The following is a 24,745-nucleotide window of genomic DNA, read 5'->3' as shown; positions in this document are numbered from 1 at the left end:
AATAATGCATGTTAATGTTATTTATATGCATACTAAGTATTTAGCATAGAATCCATTGTTACTTCAAAATGCCAGTTAATAGTATTATTTCTATTAACATTTTGGGCCTATACATCATTGATCACTTTCTTCTGATCATTTTTTTAATGTAGTAGCCTCATGCTAGTACAAATATAATAATATAGGATCTAGGTTATTGGGGCTATTTTAAATGCAGCTTTGAAGAATGAACTAATTCAAAAAGCTTGTATTTAAAAAAATGATTAACCCTTTATTAAATTGACCAATGGATAGCTTCCTCAACAAAAATAAATTCTATTAGATAAAATAACACCCCATTTAGGAAGTTCTTAGTTTTAAACCCAAAATATCATCCAGCACATGAAACAATATAAAATCATATAAACTGAGGCAGAGAAAGCCCATTCATTAAAGCTACTGTGTTGGAAATACATCTATTACCCACCATTCAGTCGGATATTTCTGTAACAGTTTCAGATAACACTGTATCTGAAATTAAAGTGAAACAAGTAATCTGTTTATTTAAAAATGATACGGCCCTTCTTTTTTCTTAAAATGTTCATTTTGAAAGAGAATGAGAGAGTAAGAACATGAGTAGGGGAGGGGTAGGGAGAGAGAGACTCCCAGGCAGACAGAGCCCTATGAGGGGTTCAGTCCCACCAAATGAACCTTGGGATCATGACTTGAGCCAAAATCGAGTTGTACAGTTAACCAACAGAGCCACCCAAGTGCTCCTGGTATATAGCACTCCTTACCTATCCATCTTATCTTTCCCAAAGTGCATAAGGCAACATTAATCCAAATACCTTTAACCTCAGGGGGTATTTTCACCTCTAAGGTCACACAAAATGGCAGTACTTACCTACCTGAAAGATTTCCTAAATAAAACTTTAGATGTTAAAATTATCATGTTTCTTCTCGGTAGGATCTTAGGATCCTTTTAAAGTTTACTTGATTAAATCCAGGAGAGAAATAGCAACTATTAAATGAAAGGGAAAAGAGGAGGGGGAGCAGAGAGAAGTTGGAGGGGGGGGGCGAGAAAGAGGCAGGGAGAGAATGGGCCAGAGGGAGGGAGGGAAGAGGAAAAGATGCTGGGAGGGAGAGGGCGAAAAGGAGGAAGGGAGGGAGAGAGAGAGGGACAAGGAAGGAGGTAAGAAGAGAAAGAAAGGCAGGGAGGGACACAGGGAGGGAAAGGCTGAGGGGGAGAGAAACAGGCTGGGAGGGAGGGAGAGAGGAGGGAGAAGCTGGGAGGGATGCAGGAAGGGAGAAGGAGAGACAGAATTGTGTGCTCTCTGTATATGAGTGTTTGTTTTCACCAGTAGTTAATTCTATACATTGAAAGCCATCATTATCACAGGATAATACCCTAGACACCTGGGATTCTTGATGCCTTCATTCTCAATAAAATCAATTTTGGAGTCTGCAGTGATGGTGGTGGCAAAATCCTGGATAACCAAACTCTACTATTGTCACTTGAGAGCACCTTAATTTCCCTTTGCTGAAGGAAAATACAATAAAGGACTGATTTCCCTGAATGCTTTCTAAGGAGTTAAATTAGGATGTATTACCACTGATAATACTTGGCGTTAACTTCTTTTCTTCTGGGGGTACAGGCCTCCCATAGGCTGTAACCAATTTAACATCCCACTGTAGAGCATATCATTATTCTCAAGGCTTTAAAGTTGGTTCAGGCAAAGAGGCTAGGCTTCCTTTGGATGATGAGAACAACTTACCCACCCCTTCTATGAACAGTAGAGTTCACACTGATTAGAAGCAATTCAGCACAAAACATAACAGTGAAAATTAAGCAGATAGGCACAAATAAAATATTTAATACTGTCTTCAAAAGCATATAGTAGAAAATAAAACTAACATCAAGGCCAAAGTAAACTAGAGGAAAGGAGAGCAAATAACATTCACAAGGCATTCACAGTATAAGGGCAGGGGAAAAAAAAAGTAAAAGCAAATTAAAAAAAAAAAAGGCTATTTTTGGAAAACAAAGAAAGCAGTCATTTCCATATAGATAAAATAACTTAAATGAAAAAAGCATACCATATTAATTTATAGTCAACTTACATCAACAAATTGCCCGCATGTTTTTTGGCATGAAAGAAAAATTTACAAAAGAAAGTTGTGTAAGAATGCTCTTGGACAAATAGGATTGCCACATTCTTGTAACTTGCTTTTTTGTTGTCATTTCTTAAAAAACTTTTGAGCAAAATGTCTAATTTTTCAAATATAATAATTTACAACAGAGGATGATACAGGGAGGCAACAACACATACATCCACACCACATAACATGAAAAGAAAAAAAAATCTGCACTTTAACAAAGTTTTTCTCTGAGGGGCTTGGGAGGGCATCGATTTTGAATTTGAAATAATTCCGATTGCAGTGATTTAAAAAATTTAAAAAAAAAACCTGTTTACTTTTATAATTTGCCTTTAAAAATTCTCTGAATCTGAAGGGTTTTGAATGAACTTCTGCACTGTTATAGGTTCTCAGATATATATTTGTCTTTTAAATATTTTTGTCTTTTTGACAAGTTTTAGATTTAAGGGGATGGATGGCAGCACATAAATTTGAACAATGCTAAGGGAAGGGAAGTGTGGGGAGGAGGGATGCAGAGAGGGCAGGGTCATATTTATGAGTGTACAACACAAGAGATGAAGATGATGGGGGTGAAAGTGTAAGTGAGTCGCCATGTCCATGTAAGGGCGGCACGGAGTGATCTAGCTGCATTAGAGCTTCTGGCTGTAAGGAAGGGATGGGCAATATACAAAAACAAATGAGCCTACACATGCCCATCTACAGAAATAAAGAACAGAACTCTAACACAATCTCACACACCCTAAGCTGCAACTTCTTCAACATGCAATTACTCCAAAAATCATTACAGTTTCATTAAAGAGTTTCAAATAATAAAAACAGTTAAACTTTTTTTCCTACTAAAAGTCGCCAAAATACATAAAATAATAATACTAATAATAATGACCAAAAGATTAAAAGCAAAAACAAGAAGACTAGATTTATGCATTCAAGTTGAACAACTTCACCGGCAGCCACACAGCCCCATCTAGAGTTAGGGGAGAGGGTTGGAGACTAGCAGAGGTGATGGAGAGGCAAAAGTGTACAGGGAGCCCACTTGCTGGGTTACTAGTCACTTCCTTATAGAGAAATGGTTCTGTCTGTATGACATCATCCACGTTCTCCCTGCCACCCATGGGTGCACGGGATTCCCAATGAGAAGGCGCTAATTTGAGAGATGTGGATGTGGGGATTCTGCGGCTGAAGTTGTTCCACATTTAAAGAGGGAGTGGGGGAAAATTGCAGAAAACAATTCATAACTTTTGTCTCATAATTTTGGATAAAACCAAATCTAAAGTTAAAGATCTAGCAATCAAAAGAAACATATTGATATATATATATAGATAGATATAATACAAAAAGCACTTAATTCCCAAACAAAAAGGGAGAAAAGAACCAAAAAGTTTAAAGGAAAAAGGATTTCACAGACTTTCAGAGATGAACAACCAGATGCACACGCTGAGGAGGCACAGACAGAGCAGTCAGGGGACACTTTTTTTTTGCTTTTTGCTTTTTGTTTTCTGGCTTGTTGATTCCCCTTTTGGTGATAGCCAAAATTAAAAACAAATTTTGCATTTCCTTTAAAAATGAATTTTGCATTTTTTTTAAAAAGTTTTTTTTGGTTTCACTTTTCTTTAAAAAAAAATAAAAAGGGCGTGCAGTCTGGATGTACGTCATAAGTAGACATTTGAAAGAGAAGAAAGTGGCTAAGACTGACAAATGGGTAATCTTCTATTAGCCTTTAACTGTAGGAATGTTAATCAAGTTAATACATGCTTAAAGTAAGTTGCATTTAGGGAAAATAGAAAAACAGAACAGCAAGCTGGGGTTGGGGAGAGGTCAGCAAGACAAAACTGATTTGGGGGTGGGAGGAAAGTACTAGACTTAGTTTCATGCCTTTCCAGTAGGGGCAAAGGGCATCCCAAGGCTTCCTGCCAATTATAAGAAGGAAAGCTTGTGCCTATGTATATGCATGTTGGGGGCTGAAGTGGAGACTGTAGTGATAGGAAGTGAAATAAAAAATATACATGGGTTCATGGGATCTGTTCTAGAAAGCTTATCCCATATTCATTCACAGACCTACAAGGCATATTTTGTAAGTCATAGAGAGGATATAATTGCAGTGTTCCATATGATTTTCTTGGGTTTTGCCACATTGCCGGGGTACCATCAGTGACAACAGAGTGTTCATAAAATGAGCCTGATAAATGGGATAGCATGAGTGCGTGTGTGTGTGTGTATTCCACGCACGCTATTCCGTTTATCAGGCTCACACCCTCTCTACTCCGAAGAACACAGCGGCACAGGGTCAGTATCTGTAGAGTACAGAATAGATAGGAAATGAGCATGGTATATTCAAACTGCATTGGGGGAAACTATACTATCTCCAGTCTTCTAGAGATCATGTGGGAAACAGATGTTCCATTCAATCTCTATTGAGAAAGATGGAAAAGAGAGAGGGAGAGGAGGAAGGCGAGGGGCAAGGAGAAGGGAGAGTGTTGGAGTAGGTGTTGTGTGTGTGTGTGTGTGTATGTGCGTGGAAGGAGTTTTTAGAAATGGCCTCGGCCTCTACTGGAAGAGATCCCGAGAGTTATAGTCAATACTATATCCCTATGAGAATATTAATGTCCAACCAAGGACTGGGAAACCCAGGTCGGCAAACCACAAAGGTGAGACACTTGAGAGCACCTGGTTCTGACACAATCTTAGTCACTCCTGAGAACTGTGCTGGGTGACTTTCACGAAAAGGAATAAATTGTGAGGATGAGTTAGACTTTTGCCCCCTATGAGACGCCCCTTTTATTATTTTATTTTAAAATAAGTATAATAACGTGTCCCCATGGGTCAGTCCGTACCAAGATTTTTAGTCTCTGGTTTAATAATGTTAATCATTATAGTAGGAACTTCACAAAGGACGGCTGGGAGGTTGCAGAAGGAGGGAAAAAACATCCCAATAATATAGGAAGAGAAAAACCCTTGGTGCACTGATTTTTTTGAATACTTATACTTTTAACAATGAATTGTATTGTATGAGAAGACTCTATAAATGCTCATATGGCCTCACAAGGTATCAAGTGACTTCTTTACAACAAAGTTGGTTTTGATAATATTCAGATAGGCTGTTTTTTGTTTCATAGGCAATTTTTTTAAAAGTAGGCTCCACACCCAGAGTGGAGCCCAGTGTGGGGCTTGAAGTCACAACCCTGAGAACAAGACCTGAGCTGAGATCAAGAGTCAGATGTTCAACCAACTAAGGAACCCAGGTGCCCGTAGGCAACTTTTTAAAGTGTGAAACATACTGGACTAAGTACGAGACTTAAAGAATAAGAGACTTCCAGTATATACATACTCCTGGATAACAAGAGGTGTCAAGAGGTGTTTTGAGAAGATCTATCATAATTTGGGTAATTTACCTATTTCAAAATAGCTTTTTTTAAAACTCATACAAGTAGGACACCATTAACATTCTGGAAATCACCGGTTTAAACAGTTGAACATAGTAAAATTTGGGGTTGTCACTTTGCAAATAAAATATGTATTTTTTAAACCCATGGAAGCCATAGTTTCAAATGAAGCCAACACAGCCTGAATATAGGGCACATACATGCTTATAAGTCAGCCATCAGTTACATACACAAAGCTTGTTTGATTTTTAATGTAAGATACAAAGTAATATTGCTAGTAGCTCATAATTATGTCCCAGGTTTATTTTAATCTTTCATTAGCTATGTGTGTTAGGTTTTATTATCAATAACTACATGGTTCTCCACCTATGCCTCTACATGGTGAGTGTTAAGAATGCTTTAGAATGATGCTTGCCATTGAGAACAAATAATACAATACTTTGACTTGAAACAGCATATTTTGATGCAACCATTTGTATCCCACCATGTCCAAATAACCTGTCTAAATGTAAAGTCAAACTTTTAAAAACATCAAATGCAATAAGACAGAATTACATTGATCAGGATTCACCTTGGGGAATGCACTTATTAAAAAAAAATTGTTTTCTAAACTGCCTCGAGTTGGGCTTGACACATTCAAAAGACATGATCAGGTAACTCAAGCTACAGACCCACCTTTTTGGGAGAGTGGATCCTGCTGTCTAAGGGACATTGTCTTCAGTGTGTACAAGTGAGGTCCAAGAGGAGGCCCAAATGAACTACTTTGTATAACTGTAAATATTTTAAGTTTCTGAGGGAAAACAGTGGAGAAAGGAAGGAAAAGGAAACCTTCTTGGGAATCTGAGTGCAATTCCAGGGAAAGACTTGAAACATTACAAGTAGGGTGGGCTAAGAGAGAAGTTTGGAGAACAAATACTTCCTGAGGATTTCAAGGTTTTTTTTGAATTAGGTATGTCAGGTAAATATCCTCATCTGTCCCTCCTTTGAAAGATACAAAAACATTTCACTGATTGCTATTTTTATATGTCCACAAGAAGAAGGGAGGGATTCTTCTGGGAGAACCAATGGCTCAGTTCTGAATCATGGTTTGGACTAGAATAAAAATGGAGACTCTGAGAATGGATATGGAATCCAGGAAGGTGGGGATGGCTGTCACCTGTGTCATAAAATGAGTCCTGCATATACTCGGGACTTCTCACAACCTCTTCCTCAAGACATGAGTGATGCTCAAGGAAGGGGTGAAGAAGCCTGCTTTGTACATGGTATTTATTTCTAGATAAAAAGTTTAGTGGATTCGGAGAGGGAAGATGGCGGCGTAGGAGGATGCTGGGCTCACCACACGTCCTGCTGATCACTTAGATTCCACCTACACCTGCCTCAATAACCCAGAAAACCGCCAGAGGATTAGCAGAACGGAGTCTCCGGAGCCAAGCGCAGACGAGAGGCCCACGGAAGAGGGTAGGAAGGGCGGCGAGGCGGTGCGCGCTCCACGGACTGGCGGGAGGGAGCCGGGGCGGAGGGGCGGCTCGCCGGCCAAGCAGAGCCCCCGAGTCTGGCTGGCAAAAGCGGAGGGGCCTGACAGACTGTGTTCCGACAGCAAGCGCGACTTAGCGTCTGGGAGGTCATAAGTTAACAGCTCCGCTCAGAAAGCGGGAAGGTTGGAGGACAAAGGGAGGGAGAGCTGCTGAGCCCCTGGACGACAGAGCTCAGCTTGGTGGGGAACAAAGGCGCTCGCCAGCGCCATCTCCTCCGCCCATCCCCCAGCCAAAATCCCAAAGGGAACCAGTTCCTGCCAGGGAACTTGCTCGCTCCGCGCAAACACCCAACTCTGTGCTTCTGCGGAGCCAAACCTCCGGCAGCGAATCTGACTCCCTCCCGCTGCCACAGGGCCCCTCCTGAAGTGGATCACCTAAGGAGAAGCGAGCTAAGCCTGCCCCTCCTGCCCCCATGCACCGTGCCTACCCACCCCAGCTAATACGCCAGATCCCCAGCATCACAAGCCTGGCGGTGTGCAAGTAGCCCAGACGGGACACGCCACCCCACAGTGAATCCCGCCCCTAGGAGAGGGGAAGAGAAGGCACACACCAGTCTGACTGTGGCCCAGCAGTGGGCTGGGGGCAGACATCAGGTAGGACTGCGGCCCCGCCCACCAACTCCAGTTATACACCACAGCACAGGGGAAGTGCCCTGCAGGTCCTCACCACTCCAGGGACTATCCAAAATGACAAAATGGAAGAATTCCCCTCAAAAGAATCTCCAGGAAATAACAACAGCTAATGAACTGATCAAAAAGGATTTAAATAATATAACAGATAGTGAATTTAGAATAATAGTCATAAAATTAATCGCTGGGCTTGAAAACAGTATAGAGGACAGCAGAGAATCTCTTGCTACAGAGATCAAGGGACTAAGGAACAGTCACGAGGAGCTGAAAAGCGCTTTAAACGAAATGCAAAACAAAATGGAAACGACGACAGCTCGGATTGAAGAGGCAGAGGAGAGAATAGGTGAACTAGAAGATAAAGTTATGGAAAAAGAGGAAGCTGAGAGAAAGAGAGATAAAAAAATCCAGGAGTATGAGGGGAAAATTAGAGAACTAAGTGATACACTAAAAAGAAATAATATACGCATAATTGGTATCCCAGAGGAGGAAGAGAGAGGGAAAGGTGCTGAAGGGGTACTTGAAGAAATTATAGCTGAGAACTTCCCTGACCTGGGGAAGGAAAAAGGCATTGAAATCCAAGAGGCACAGAGAACTCCCTTCAGACGTAACTTGAATCGATCTTCTGCACGACATATCATAGTGAAACTGGCAAAATACAAGGATAAAGAGAAAATTCTGAAAGCAGCAAGGGATAAACGTGCCCTCACATATAAAGGGAGACCTATAAGACTCGTGACGGATCTCTCTTTTGAAACTTGGCAGGCCAGAAAGGATTGGCACGATATCTTCAGTGTGCTAAACAGAAAAAACATGCAGCCGAGAATCCTTTATCCAGCAAGTCTGTCATTTAGAATAGAAGGAGAGATAAAGGTCTTCCCAAACAAACAAAAACTGAAGGAATTTGTCACCACGAAACCAGCCCTACAAGAGATCCTAAGGGGGATCCTGTGAGACAAAGTACCAGAGACATCGCTACAAGCATAAAACATACAGACATCACAATGACTCTAAACCCGCATCTTTCTATAATAACACTGAATGTAAATGGATTAAATGCGCCAACCAAAAGACATAGGTATCAGAATGGATAAAAAAACAAGACCCATCTATTTGCTGTCTACAAGAGACTCATTTTAGATCTGAGGACACCTTTAGATTGAGAGTGAGGGGATGGAGAACTATTTATCATGCTACTGGAAGCCCAAAGAAAGCTGGAGTAGCCATACTTATATCAGACAAACTAGACTTTAAATTAAAGGCTGTAACAAGAGATGAAGAAGGGCATTATATAATAATTACAGGGTCTATCCATCAGGAAGAGCTAACAATTATAAATGTCTATGCGCCGAACACCGGAGCCCCCAAATATATAAAACAATTACTCATAAACATAAGCAACCTTATTGATAAGAATGTGGTAATTGCAGGGGACTTTAACACCCCACTTACAGAAATGGATAGATCATCTAGACACATGGTCAATAAAGAAACAAGGGCCCTGAATGATACATTGGATCAGATGGACTTGACAGATATATTTAGAACTCTGCATCCCAAAGCAACAGAATATACTTTCTTCTCGAGTGCACATGGAACATTCTCCAAGATAGATCACATACTGGGTCACAAAACAGCCCTTCATAAGTTTACAAGAATTGAAATTATACCATGCATACTTTCAGACCACAATGCTATGAAGCTTGAAATCAACCACAGGAAAAAGTCTGGAAAACCTCCAAAAGCATGGAGGTTAAAGAACACCCTACTAAAGAATGAATGGGTCAACCAGGCAATTAGAGAAGAAATTAAAAAATATATGGAAACAAACGAAAATGAAAATACAACAATCCAAACGCTTTGGGACGCAGCGAAGGCAGTCCTGAGAGGAAAATACATTGCAATCCAGGCCTATCTCAAGAAACAAGAAAAATCCCAAATACAAAATCTAACAGCACACCTAAAGGAAATAGAAGCAGAACAGCAAAGGCAGCCTAAACCCAGCAGAAGAAGAGAAATAATAAAGATCAGAGCAGAGATAAACTATATAGAATCTAAAAAAACTGTAGAGCAGATCAACGAAACCAAGAGTTGGTTTTTTGAAAAAATAAACAAAATTGACAAACCTCCAGCCAGGCTTCTCAAAAAGAAAAGGGAGATGACCCAAATAGATAAAATCATGAATGAAAATGGAATGATTACAACCAATCCCTCAGAGATACAAACAATTATCAGGGAATACTATGAAAAATTATATGCCAACAAATTGGACAACCTGGAAGAAATGGACAAATTCCTAAACGCCCACACTCTTCCAAAACTCAATCAGGAGGAAATAGAAAGCTTGAACAGACCCATAACCAGCGAAGAAATTGAATCAGTTATCAAAAATCTCCCAACAAATAAGAGTCCAGGACCCGATGGCTTCCCAGGGGAGTTCTACCAGACGTTTAAAGCAGAGATAATACCTATCCTTCTCAAGCTATTCCAAGAAATAGAAAGGGAAGGAAAACTTCCAGACTCATTCTATGAAACCAGTATTACTTTGATTCCTAAACCAGACAGAGACCCAGTAAAAAAAGAGAACTACAGGCCAATATCCCTGATGAATATGGATGCAAAAATTCTCAATAAGATACTAGCAAATCCAATTCAATGGCATATAAAAAGAATTATTCACCATGATCAAGTGGGATTCATTCCTGGGATGCAGGGCTGGTTCAACATTCGCAAATCAATCAATGTGATACATCACATTAACAAAAAAAAAAGAGAAGAATCATATGATCCTGTCAATCGATGCAGAAAAGGCCTTTGACAAAATCCAGCACCCTTTCTTAATAAAAACCCTTGAGAAAGTCGGGATAGAAGGAACATACTTAAAGATCATAAAAGCCATTTATGAAAAGCCCACAGCTAACATCATCCTCAACGGGGAAAAACTGAGTGCTTTTTCCCTGAGATCAGGAACACGACAGGGATGCCCACTCTCACCGCTGTTGTTTAACATAGTGCTGGAAGTTCTAGCATCAGCAATCAGACAAGAAAAGGAAATCAAAGTCATCCAAATTGGCAAAGATGAAGTCAGGCTTTCGCTTTTTGCAGATGACATGATATTATACATGGAAAATCCGATAGACTCCACCAAAAGTCTGCTAGAACTGATACATGAATTCAGCAAAGTTGCAGGATACAAAATCAATGTACAGAAATTAGTTGCATTCTTATATACTAACAATGAAACAACAGAAAGACAAATAAAGAAACTGATCCCATTCACAATTGCACCAAGAAGCATAAAATACCTAAGAATAAATCTAACCAAAGATGTAAAAGATCTGTATGCTGAAAACTATAGAAAGCTTATGAAGGTAATTGAAGAAGATTTAAAGAAATGGAAAGACATTCCCTGCTCATGGATTGGAAGAATAAATATTGTCAAAATGTCAATACTACCCAAAGCTATCTACACATTCAATGCAATCCCAATCAAAAGTGCACCAGCATTCTTCTCGAAACTAGAACAAGCAATCCTAAAATTCATATGGAACCACAAAAGACCCCGAATAGCCAAAGTAATTTTGAAGAAGAAGACCAAAGCAGGAGGCATCACAATCCCAGACTTTAGCCTCTACTACAAAGCTGTCATCATCAAGACAGCATGGTATTGGCACAAAAACAGACACATAGACCAATGGAATAGAATAGAAACCCCAGAACTAGACCCACAAATGTATGGCCAACTCATCTTTGACAAAGCAGGAAAGAACACCCAATGGAAAAAAGACAGTCTCTTTAACAAATGGGCCTGGGAGAACTGGACAGCAACATGCAGAAGGTTGAAACTAGACCACTTTCTCACGCCATTCACAAAAATAAACTCAAAATGGATAAAGGACCTGAATGTGAGACAGGAAACCATCAAAACCTTAGAGGAGAAAGCAGGAAAAGACCTCTCTGACCTCAGCCGTAGCAATCTCTTACTCGACACATCCCCAAAGGCAATGGAATTAAAAGCAAAAGTGAATTACTGGGACCTTATGAAGATAAAAAGCTTCTGCACAGCAAAGGAAACAACCAACAAAACTAAAAGGCAACCAACGGAATGGGAAAAGATATTTGCAAATGACATATCGGACAAAGGGCTAGTATCCAAAATCTATAAAGAGCTCACCAAACTCCACACCCGAAAAACAAATAACCCAGTGGAGAAATGGGCAGAAAACATGAATGGACACTTCTCTAAAGAAGACATCCGGATGGCCAACAGGCACATGAAAAGATGTTCAACGTCGCTCCTTATCAGGGAAATACAAATCAAAACCACACTCAGATATCACCTCACGCCAGTCAGAGTGGCCAAAATGAACAAATCAGGAGACTATAGATGCCAGAGAGGATGTGGAGAAACGGGAACCCTCTTGCACTGTTGGTGGGAATGCAAATTGGTGCAGCCGCTCTGGAAAGCAGTGTGGAGGTTCCTCAGAAAATTAAAAATAGACCTACCCTATGACCCAGCAATAACACTGCTAGGAATTTATCCAAGGGATACAGGAGTACTGATGCATAGGGGCACTTGTACCCCAATGTTTATAGCAGCACTCTCAACAATAGCCAAATTATGGAAAGAGCCTAAATGTCCATCAACTGACGAATGGATAAAGAAATTGTGGTTTATATACACAATGGAATACTACGTGGCAATGAGAAAAAATGAAATATGGCCCTTTGTAGCAACGTGGATGGAACTGGAGAGTGTGATGCTAAGTGAAATAAGCCATACAGAGACAGATACCATATGGTTTCACTCTTATGTGGATCCTGAGAAACGTAACAGAAACCCATGGGGGAGGGGAAGGAAAAAAAAAAAGAGGTTAGAGTGGGAGAGAGCCAAAGCATAAGAGACTGTTAAAAACTGAGAACAAACTGAGGGTTGATGGGGGGTGGGAGGGAGGGGAGGGTGGGTGATGGGTATTGAGGAGGGCACCTTTTGGGATGAGCACTGGGTGTTGTATGGAAACCAATTTGACAATAAATTTCATATATTAAAAAAAAAAAAAGTTTAGTATTTTCTTTTTAATGGTGAACAAAAATGCCCCCAGTAAAAAGTTTACATACTATATGTTCCCAAACTCAGTTTCCACACATTATTATAGTTGAGAGGGAGAGACAGAAAAATTAAGCCTCCATAATGGAAAAGGGAGTCCAGGACACCATCAAGCTCAATACTCAGAACTGTATTTCTATATTAATGATCTGCTTGCCTGATTTAGAGTAATTTTTCATACTTAAGTAGATGAGAATGGATAAAACATCACAAAGACTAGTATTACGTTTTAAAAACTGCTAAGATAGAACATTTAGATGTGGAAGGACATTAACTTAATGACTTCTTTCCCTACATTCACATAACCCTTAACTTGCACCTTAATTCAGTCCTATCACCTCCATTCTTCTTTGTGAACCTGTGTGCTGCACAGATTTCTACTGACTCCAACACTCCATCGCATTCAACTTGTTTTCCTCTTAATCTCAACAAGACTATAAGAACTTTAGCACAAGTGTAGATTTTTTTTATCTTTATTTGCCTACCAACCAGGATACTAATCACCAATCATTTATTGAATGAACTAATGAAGGAGTAAATTAGTTAATATATTCAATTGCTCATTTTTTTTCACCCTGACAGTAGGCTACAGCTTCTATAAAGGCATTAAAATCATGCTTCACCACCATGGCTTGCCTTGTGCCTGGAATGTAATATATGGGATAGAGATGTTAGGGTCAGGAGGCCTAAGTCCCAGTCTTGGATGTACTGACCACTGTTATTAGTTTGTTGAGACATTGAACAAATCAGTTAACTTCCCTGAGTAAGTTTCCTCAGATGTAATAGGGAGATTGTGATGTCTGGTCAATTAACCCACCTCACAGGGTAAGTTTGTATGACTAATGAGAATTTGAATGTGAAAGTGCTTACAAATTCTAAAGGGCTTTTCAAATGTTTGCTACTGTTGTTTTCAAAGCTGGCACCATAGCATCAGCTGTAAAATTCGGGTTTCATATTCAACAGAGGAGGCTGAGTCCCTGAAAGTTGAAATCAGATGCTAGAACATCTACTTCAGCATCAAACAAATAACCTCAATCCAAAACCTTAACCCAAACAGCCATTGTTACTACTTCTGTTGAACCCATGTCTCTACCCCTCCAATAATGCTAAGTTCCTAAAGCATGATTAGTTCATCTTTAATGGTGAAGTTTTATTATTTCTGCATGTAATTTTATAATTATTTTACCCTTCGTGTGGGTTAGAATTACCTGCTGAAGTGCTCTTATTTAGATACATTTTCATAAGAACATATTTATTTAGTGGCAGGAGCACAGACCTGGAAGTGAGCTCTTGTCCCCTAGCAAACCAGGTGACTTGAGTCAAGTCACTTGCTCTTCACTCCCTTAAATCCCTTGGAGACACATATCTTAATAGACATCAGAACTGGAGGGTAAGATGAGGATGTGAGGGAACAGAGGGTCAAGGTAGTATTTTAGTTCCTTCCTCTCAAAAGTGTTAATACACTAAGACACACAAAAGGAAAACTCAATTAAGAAACTTTGAGGAATCACTATTTTCATTTTGTTTTAATGTTAATCAGGTATTAGTCTAAGTAAGCCTTTCTTCACTCAGGATATTAAAAGTTCCCTGATTCACAAGCTGAATCGGTAGGCTTATTTTGTGTTTCTTAATCTGTCTAGCATCGAGCAGGACACACCATAGGTATTCAGTGCACATGTGTTGAATTAAACCATAAAAATAGAACAGCTTGCAACACTTGGATCTCTGCTTTGTGAAGTGGGTGGAATTCAAAAAAGCTATCCTTGCTGGCACTAGTTTCTTTAATTAAGAGCCAATATATTTATGAAGTGCACCAATGAGAAAGAGCGTATAAATAGGGCTCAAAGCCATGAACTCAGCAACTGCTCTCCTGGTCTTAGCCTTGCCTCCATGTAGATTTGTAGGGCTAATATATGCATATAGCTCATTATTTGCAAATGATTATGTCCTTGGAATACTATTAAAGTTCAAGACAGTTGGTAATATAAATACTTATTTTATCAACATAAAGAGTCACCTGTGTGCCAGTCAGAAAAATGAAAGCCCTGTCTGAAATATTTTGTTCTAATAGCTTGACTAGCCCAAGATTCCTCCTCATTTCCTCCTCTATTTCTCAGCCTTTTGGCTGGCCCCAGGCTTGGCCCTGGGCTGCTTTAATTTTGGGGGTGATCCCATCTAGTCCCTTGGCTATACATGCCTACCATCTATATGACTATGATTTCCTGTTCACCTCCCCTACCCCCGCCTCCAGTCAGAATTCCAGTTTCCCATCTTCAACCGCCTACTCAACATTTCTACTTTGATATCTAAGAGGCTCCTCAAATTCAAAAAGGCTAAAACAGAACCTTGGCTTTTATTTGCCTACTAAACTTGTACCTCCCCTAGGATTTCCCATCTCTTTGGTCTGACTCACATTACAGACCCTAAATTCGTCATCTACTTGAGCCCCTTCCCCAACTCACCTCCACATATCAATGTACCAGGAAATTCTATTGACTCTACTCTGGCAACAATTCCTCACATGTCTACTTTTTCCAATGCCATAAACCACCATAATTCCTTGCTTGTAGCCTCCCAAATGATCTCTCCATCTCCACTATTCACTTCCGAAAATCCATTCTCCCTAACAAGCTAAAGTGCTCTTTAAAAGGTATGTACTATAAATCAGATCAAGTCAGTTTCTTGCTTAAAATCTTCAAAGGTTTCCCCAAACCAAAACTCTGTATGCTGACCCTCTGTGAAAGTGCCCTGTGACCTGCCAGCTGCCTACTATTACTCCCATGTCATCTCCTACAGATCCCTTATAGCACGTCTGGCCCAGGATGTCTCAGACTCTGGCCATACAATCTAACTTCCCTTCCAGAAACACTCCTTTCCTTGCTCTCTGCCTGGCTAGTTTCTTCCAGGGGGTTGGGTCTCTCTTCTAATTTTATTCTTCCAAGAGGCCTTCTGTGACTTCCACAGTAAAGTAGCAATATGTTCACTAACTGATTTTGATTCTCTACATAGCTGACTCTTACCCATTTATTTTTGTTCAGTCCTCCCTCATTGGAAGATAAGCTCCATGAGAACAAAGACTTTGTCCTGTTCTCCACTATACTTAGAGCAGAGCTGGACATAGTAAGAACTTAGGAAATCACTGCTGAATGATTTTACTCAGTGACATCATTCCTGAGTGCAGGCACTGAGTAAATGTTTTGTAAACTAACTATTGAGACATTACATTCCCTATTCTGTTTTGTTTTCTTCTACTCCTCTCTAAACCATATGGGATTTCCTTGAGTTCTAGTTAGCAATTCCAATGCAAATTGGATCTTCTCATCCACAGCTGGCTTAAAAAGCCTTCTGAAAAAATACAGCACTAACTCATTCTCCCTTTCATAAACTGGTGCTGGGATGTTTATTAAAAACTCAGGCCTTCCTTTGCAGTTGTGAAAGCTAAAGATAAAATAAACAGAATATTCATCCCTAGAGTTGCCAAACTTTGATGCTTGTCTTTAGGCAATAGGAAGGAATGGGCCAAACAAATTATCAGTGGGAGGAATGGTGACCAGGGTAGTAATAATGTACTCGGTTATCTTTGCCTCCTGTGGCCCTGCAGCCCCTGACAGCAGAATCTGGCAGCTGTAGGACCTGTCTCCTGAACTGGTACCATGACACTTTATGACTGTGTTTATAGAGTAATAAATTATTCAAGAAGGTTTATTTTGCTTCTGTTGTCCACAAAAGCTCATTTACTCTGTCATTATGACCAGAAATCTGACTGTTTTCTTTGTCCCAGAGTTTCTATGGGTGGTAGCAGCTGGGCATCCTAACCTATTACCTCCTCTCCACGGACCCCTTACATTCTCTAAGTTGTCCATGAGACATAGCTGAACCTGAAAACACATTACGCTAAAACTCACTGTATCCTGAAATCACCCTTTTTTCCTTTAAAATGTATCTTCATTGTAAGGAATGCACAATGTTCATAAATCAACACCACTGAGGCATTTTTGTATTCAGTGGAAACTAGTACTATGCAAACAAGATGAAGAGCTTGCCCAAAACTCATACACATCATCAAGATGCTGTACTATGACTACATGGCTTTGACTGTGTCTGACCTGAGCCTCCAAGGGAAGACTGCAGAGATGCTTGCATGGCCAAGACACATATCATGAGATTATTCTTAGTTTTTGTGAACTAAATTCCTGTAGATTAGGGAAGGAGCTATACGAAATTCCGTAGTCATTGTAAAAACTCAATGCATACGAGCCTGTAGATTAGTAAAGATAGACGCTTAGGGACAAATGCATATGATCAAATGATGAAGATAGTGATTTCCTTGCAAATATGAGGAAAGAGAAGGAAAATATGAATTGAAATTATATAGTTTAAACACTAATCAGAAGCCTACTTCTGGAAGGAGTTGTTCTTAAGAGGTATTGAAAACTTATTCTCTGCCAGACATTATTTTGAATGCTTTAGATATTTTATTTCAGTTAATCTTTATAATTATATCTTACATATCAGTAAATTTGGGCTGAAAGAAGTTAATTTGCCTAAAATTATATAACTGGAAAGGTGAATAGGCATGAATGGACCAAATCCTATCTGTTTTTACATTAAACTACAATGCAATCCTTTAACAGAATGTTTTTTAGTATTTGGTTCTCAGTGAGTATGAGAAATTACAAACAAGCTACTCTTTAGACACAAAAACAACTTCTGCAGGAGATCCCAGGAACTCTACAGATTTATTTCAAACTCTTATGCCTTTGAAACTACTATTGCACACTGAGATATTCAGAGGGGCTCTGAGGGGTTTTTGTTGGTGTTGTCCTTTTTTTTTTTTTCTTTGTTGTTGTTTAGTTTGTTTGTTTGTTGTTGTTGTTGTTGTTGTTGTTGTTTGTGCAACTTTAGGTCACCTAAAACTCTCTGGTCTTAAACACGGAACTAGTTGCTCCATGAAAACAAACTGGGAAAGTAAAGTGAAGAATGCATGGACTATTAAAGCGATAGCTATGGATTACATTTAGCCTCTTTGCCATTTACCACTGGGTTTCTTTCAGTGCACTAATCTACTAAATCACTCTAGTAGGGGTGGTGGGGTCAGGATAGCAGGCATGTCTGGATATCTGCATTTGTTCCCCCAAGGGGCTCTTAGGCAAAACTAGGTTGAATTTATAGTCAAAACACCTGAACTAAATCCCAGCTCTGATCCACCCTCTGTGACCTTGAGTAAGCATAAACTCTTATTTGTAAAATGGAGATAAACTTCACTGGATGTTCAATCAATCAGAGGAGACATTAGATATAGAAACATCTTAAAAAATACAAACGTGTACTTTCAGATATGTTAAAAGAGTAATAACTATCTTACACATAAAAAGCTACCTAACAGTTTCTAATACATGGATTTTAAGACCATACAATAAAAGCTTTGGATGTTCTACCTACTGTAAATGTTACATGGTAGATACTTCAGTTATCTAATAATTACCTATCAAAATAGTCTATTCCTTTGCTATTTTCCTGATTTGTTAAATTACAAGCGTTCTCTATCTCTGTCCCATGTCATTTTCTTTCATATAATATCCTAATCCATCATTGACTCTATACAAAAAAATTTTTAAAAGCCCAATAAATCATTGGAGGAGATCATCACATTGTTCCTTTTTCATACCCTATTATTTTATTCTATATTTTAACCCCAAACTGGAAAGCTCCACTAATCATTCTAAAGTGTGACTAAAAAATGGCTTTCTCTGCACTCACTGAATAGGTCCAGATGCTACTAGCACAGTCTCAGGCCAGAAGACACAAGAATTAGCTTCCTCCTGTGTCCTTTCAGAACCATGGAGACTACCATGTCCTTTACAGCAACATGGTGTTAGGATGAGGGTAACACACTAACAGACTATAGATGAACATTACAAAGAGAAGGAGTTACATGCAGCTTTGAAAACAGAAGTCCCAGCGACCACCTGATGGCTTTTAATATCTCCTCGCTAGACTATGTCATACTTTATCATTGTGGGCTCCCATACTATTTCTTCACAGTATTAATAAATAGATCATGATATATTTTGCTTGTGCTGTTTTAGATGGATAGGTTACCTGATTTTTTAGTTTTCACGCTACAGATGATGACCATATGAGGTATCTTAAAAGAAAAGATCTGAGAAACATTACAGGTTTTACTTTTAGCAGTTATACCACATTTACTTAAGAAAGTCAGCATGATGAAACCATGAAACCCACTTACAATCTCTGTCTTTATGCACAAGTTTAATGTGCTCACATCCAGTGACTCCGTTAGAACGTTAGCTCATTAATTTTATTATTTCACAGTATTAATCTATAGCAATGTTTCCTTTAATGCTATTTGCTAAAAGGTCATATTTATTGTTTTAGATGGGTGGATAGTACTGAAAGCTGAAACTTAAACCTCAGTAAGAGCCAAGTATTGTCTTTGCAAAATCACATGGCCTAGGGCTAGGCTTGCAAGGGTACTTCTTGTTGAAAAAAAGGAAAAAAAAAAGCTGTTTTTTTTTAAATTTTATTTTACAGTATTCACTACAAACTATATTAGCCCTTATAAACAACTCACTAGGAAAATCCTTGTTATCTTGGATCATTAGGCAGTTTTTTGATAGTGGTAGGTCTCCTAATAATTTAAAGGGCAAATAGGCAAGGCACTAGGCAATTGAAATATACATTGGATTAAGGCCTAGGGCCAGAGCAGTATCATAAAAACTTAGAGAAATCATTTCGTCCTTATCATATCAGTTCTGTTTTTATCTTTGTTTTGGCTCAACCCAAATTCTCTTTGCAGATGAGGGTGTATCTTGTTTCCTGGCAAATAGTATTCAACATGGGGCGCCTGGGTCGCTCAGTTGGTTGAGTGCCTGATTCTTGATTTCTGCTCAGGTCATGATCTCACGGTTCATGAGTTCGAGCCCAGCATCAGGCTCTGCACCGACAGCACAGAGCCTGCTTGGAATTCTCTCTCTTTCCCTGTCTCTCTGCCTTTCCCCAATTCGTTTGCACATGCTCACTCTCTCAGAATAAATAAATGAGTTAAAAAAAGAGAATGTTATTCAACAAAAAAACAGGGGAACATTCTGTTTTGATGTGTGCATCTATCTGCTTGAAAGTTAGGGCTGCTTCATGGTACAACTCTAGAGGATGTTGTCCCTGTTGCAGTCTTATGTAAATAGTGTTCCCCAGAGTTAAACAATGCAAGGCCTGCAAAGCCTTATGTAACAACCCTGGTCAAGTTACCTGTCTACTTATGAATAGCATTTGTAACTACTCTGAATAAGCCCTATTTACTCTGGGTTTTCCTCCTTTCAGTTTTGTTGAGGGCAGCCAAGATTTGGACATGACAGGAACATACAGTGGATAATTATCCTTGGTCACTGCTACATACATTTGTGGTAGTGTTGACCAGAGGGATAAAACCAGTGAAAGAGGAATATGGCCATAGCACTTGATAAGTACCCAATAAATAATTATTCCCAAATAAAAAGGCATTTCCCAATGTACCCTGTGGATCTGGCTAAAGGGTATAAATCAAGACACAAAGATACATACAAATATACAGTTATGCATAGCTAACAGTGTTGGAAAATGTCTGTGCATTTTAGCTTCTAAACGGCCTTCATATTTGAAGTTCTTTGATTAACCTACAGTCCCTGAGACACTTCTTTAGAAGGGAAGAATTTAAAAGCAAGGACTTAACTGTGTGGAAGTCTCTAGAGAATAACTCTTTGTGATACTTTTACAGAAAGTGACATCAAAGAACTATTAGTGGTAAAAAGAATAACTTTGTAAAGCAATGGTGTTCACTACTTGTGGCCCAAAGAATAAAACCACGAGGGATAAGGAGATTGGAATAGCTATTCAGAGAATTTGCTTCCAGAGAAACCAGGGAGATGGGTAAAATCAGATTCTGCTGGGTCTTTTTCCCCAGGTTATACGTCCTACTAACAAGCAAAACTTCAGAAAGTAAGCTCTCTTGCCCTTCCTAGAAAAGATTCAAATTAGGCAGGATGGGGAGACAATTTTACTTACTAATAATGTAACTTCAAGTAAATGACTTAAATTCTGTGTCCTGTTTTACTGTCTATAAAATGTAAAGATTGGTTAAGATGATCTTTTGAGAGAAGCAATGACTTAAGAAAGGGAAACACTATCACTAATAGAGGTCAAAACTGTTCCAAAGTGAATACTAAAAATTTTTTTAATTTTTTTTACATTTATTTATTTTTGATAGAGAGAGACAGAGCATAAGTGGGGGAGGGGCAGAGAGAGAGAGGAAGACAGAATCCAAAGCAGGCTGCAGTCTCCGAGATGTCAGCACAGAGCCTGTCACTGGGCTTGAACCCACAAACCACAAGATCATGACCTGAGCCGAAGTCAGATGCTCAACCGACTGAGCCACCCAGGCGCCCCGCACAAACATTTTTAATTGAGTGTAATTACCATTCACTTAACACTATGCCATTACATAATGGAAGCACGCATCTTATGTTGCCTTCTCTCTTAAGAATCAAAAGTCAATTACGTAAGCAGTCCACAACACTCCTTCCTTAGTGGGTCCCAGGAAGGGGTAATAATTTCTGTGTTTCTTGTAGTGAGATGACATCCTGGGATAGGATGCTAAGAAAATTATCTTGGCTACATGGGACATTGAGCAGAGAAAGAAGGGAATCCAGTAATCTAAGGATTAAGGTTTGAAAGTTGACGCTCAGTGCAGAATGAAAGAGTCCACCATGGAAATTAGAAAACAAAAGACCAAAAGACCAAAAGAGACAACATAGGAGCTAATGGGTCAGGGATTCTTTTTTTTTTTTTTTTTTTTTTTTTAGCTGCTACATAAACACTGACAAATTTTCAATCTAGCAACCCCAGCTTTTAGAAGTGTTGGGCACAACTGATTTTTATTGGTTTGGAAAACTCTACATCTCTCGTTTGTACTGTGCTAATGTTCAGATACATGAGGTTCTCTGGAGCCCTCAACCCAAGGTGTTTTGAGAGTGCCTGGCAATAATTACCCATGTGTATTCTAGAGCTACAAGCAGCTCTTTCTCTGTTGGATAGCTCATATTATAATGGTGGCCAAATAAAAAAAGCTACATAGATTTTGAAAAGCATAGTTAGGAAGCACCATAGGTAGCTTTCTGTCATTTGGACTGGTTTTATCTGTTGTCCAGAATAGTGGATGGAACTTTCTCATGAGCCAGGCTTGACGATAAAAGTGTAACCCTTCTACTGAAGGGTTCTTGGTTTGGTTTTATTTTATTTTATTTTATTTTTATTTTTGAGAGACTGAGCATGAGCAGGGAAGGGACAGAGAGAGAGAAGGACAGAGGATCAGAAGCGAGATCTGTGTGCTGACAGCAGTGAGCCTGATGCAGGGCTCGAACTCACAAACTGTGAGATCATGCCTTGAGTTGAAGTTGGAGGCTTACTGAGCCACTCACATGCCCAGGGCTCTTTTTAATAACCAAAAAGTGTATCTGATGTCAATTGGCAAGAGTTTCAATGAGAAACACTCAGGTATGACTTTCTGGTCTTAAACATGGAACTGGTTGCTCCAAGAAAGCAAACTGGGAAGGCAAAGTGGAGAGTGCATAGGCTATTAAAGTGATAGCTATGCTTTCACTTTAAGGATCACACTTAACCTCTTTGCCTTTTACCACTGGGTTTCTTTCAGTGTCCAGAACCATTTCAGCCCAAATTCTCTGAACCATTAGTAGCACCCAGTTGAACTTTGTTGAGAATAACTGAATTTGTTCTGCTCTTCGCTCTATAACATTAGAAAGAAACCTCACTAGAAAGCATTCTACCCTAAAAAATGCAGAGTTGTGAAAACTTAGAAGTCAGTTGCAGAGGACTGAGTTCTGATTGAAATTTAGTATGTAGTTTTTAATAACCATCCACAGATAAGCTAGGCTATTCCATGCATGGCAGAATTTAAATTGCATCCTCCTAAAAGTGGCCAAGTCTGATAGGGTTATGTTCCGCTGCCATCATTGTCAAATTTCTTGTGTAACTGTTATGATCATCAACAACAAAACCCACATGCCTCATTCAGGGATGTGATTTAGTGCTGAAATTCTAACTACATATGCTTATACTGAATCTCAATCCACTTTGCGTATAAAGCAAACTATGAACCCCAGGGCAGTGGCCACATTCCAATTTGAATAATTAGTTGCCACAAATTCTTCCATGCAATCCCTCAATTGTGTCATCTGGTATGTAGCTTCAATTCATTCTGCACACTACATTTTACCCCCTAGAAGCAAAGGCTTTTCCAAAAAAGGATTCCCCATGAACAATGGTAGCCATAAATCCTGAAATAGAGGCCTAAAGGTTGTACAAGGAAAAAATCAAAATACAAATATTCAGATGTCGACTTTTTCCAAAGTTAAAAAAAATAACTATTCTGAGAGTAATATTAATATTTATTCTTAGATATCACTAAAATGAAAAGTATTATGGTACAGAGGAAAAGAATTTAAAATCAAACAGTCCTGCAGCCTCACTTTCAAAGTCCTTAGAGTGGTAATTGTATATGGCAGGTTTTGAAGAGGGAACTGGTTTTTTATTTTGTCACTGTGGGCATGGAACCAAGAAGAACATTCTTGCTTTTACTTTACAAGTTTTTCTCAGTGTTTGGGGAAAGATACCATGATTCTGCTCGTCCCCTGAAGAAGACAGGGTATGAATAGGAAAATGTGGCAAAGGAAGATAAAGGGTATCTGAATCTGGCTACCCAAGTCCTGGTAAAGTATGGTTGGGAAAGAATACAAAGTCTTCTGATTTTGATTTTGACCTTGTCGTTTTCAATTATTTGGTATTCATTACCATACTCTCTTCCCAAAGTATTTAGCTTCTTTTATGTCATGTTGCATGTTATAGTCTCTACTAGAACATAAACAAGTACAGACACGTGGCTATATTTTGAGCAACATACATAACATTTTCAATAGACCTTCCATGGAAAATTTTTGTGTCTGTAGCTGGGAAGTTGAGCAGCAAATAATATCTAGTTAAATTGTTGGTTCCACAAATGGAAAGGTTAAGAGAACTGGACCCTCCAGGAGAATCGGAAGAGGCATCTTACTGCAAGTAACTCATTTAGCAGTTATAAGAGCAGTACTTGGAAATCTCTTATTAGATGAGAGAAAGGTGGGAGAGATAGAAGAAAATGAAGAGAATGGGCTCTAGGTAGAATGTCAGCATTTGTAACAGAGTTTGCTTTTAATAGCATTTGTTACTATTATTGGTGGGTGTGGGACAATCCTGTTTATTTAACTACCAACTCCCTGGATTTCCTGTCTATATAGTTGTTCTTATACAGTGTGAATTCCATAACAAGCAACCTGAGAATTTGCAGTACCATAATGCACATGCTCTCTCATATATATTTTCTTGGGGGGGGGGGGGGGCGGGCAGCCAGAGATGTTTTCTTCTGCCTGTTTACATACAAGATGTTGTTACTTGGCAGATATATATTAGAATGGTCGTTCCAGATTGCAAAGAGTTTTGCACACCTGGGTTATTTTCATTCCAAAAGGTCCAATTAAATAATATTGTGACACATTTGCATATTCAATTTAGCTATATGGCAGAGCTTCCGATCTGCATCTTTAAATTTAAAAAAATCTGTGTCTATGTCAATTAAGAATTTTAAAAGTATTGATCACTTAGTAACTCTAGAGATGATCTGCTAATATAGATATTGAATAAATACAATATCATTTAAGGAGGACTTTGGTGAAAATGTGCATTTAGGAAAAGATTAGCCTTTATTTTAAGGGTGATCTCCCGATTTTTTTTTGATAACAAACCTTATTGAAAACTTGATAAGGATTTCATGCTCTTTTCCAATAAAAATGCTCATGTAAATAAAATTTTGTGAAGAAATTCAGATGTTGTCCATGGATCTTAAGCTAAAATTTTAAG

The 24,745-nt window shown here is 39.0% G+C and overlaps 1 protein-coding gene across 37 annotated transcripts in view; it reads right to left on the bottom strand.

Annotated features, from left to right (window-relative positions):
* The window catches only part of NRXN3 (neurexin 3), a 1,570,655-nt gene that overhangs the window by 8,222 nt on the left and 1,537,688 nt on the right, over positions 1 to 24,745 (bottom strand). For 2 of the 37 annotated variants that reach the window (XR_008417276.1, XR_008417277.1), the window contains exon 23: positions 2,098 to 2,775. The exons of 34 other annotated variants lie outside the window; for them this stretch is intronic. Coding sequence is in view for 1 of the 3 variants with exons in the window: in XM_053889677.1 (XP_053745652.1) it covers positions 2,074 to 2,092 (19 nt within the window). In the remaining 2 variants the exon portion in view is untranslated. One more of the 37 variants, XM_053889677.1, reaches the window with a different exon arrangement.

This window comes from Panthera pardus, unplaced genomic scaffold, assembly GCF_024362965.1.
Source record: "Panthera pardus isolate Hobbes unplaced genomic scaffold, ASM2436296v1 HiC_scaffold_24, whole genome shotgun sequence".
In the NCBI taxonomy this organism is placed as follows: domain Eukaryota; kingdom Metazoa; phylum Chordata; class Mammalia; order Carnivora; family Felidae; genus Panthera; species Panthera pardus.
This window is presented reverse-complemented; position numbering and strand designations above follow the sequence as displayed.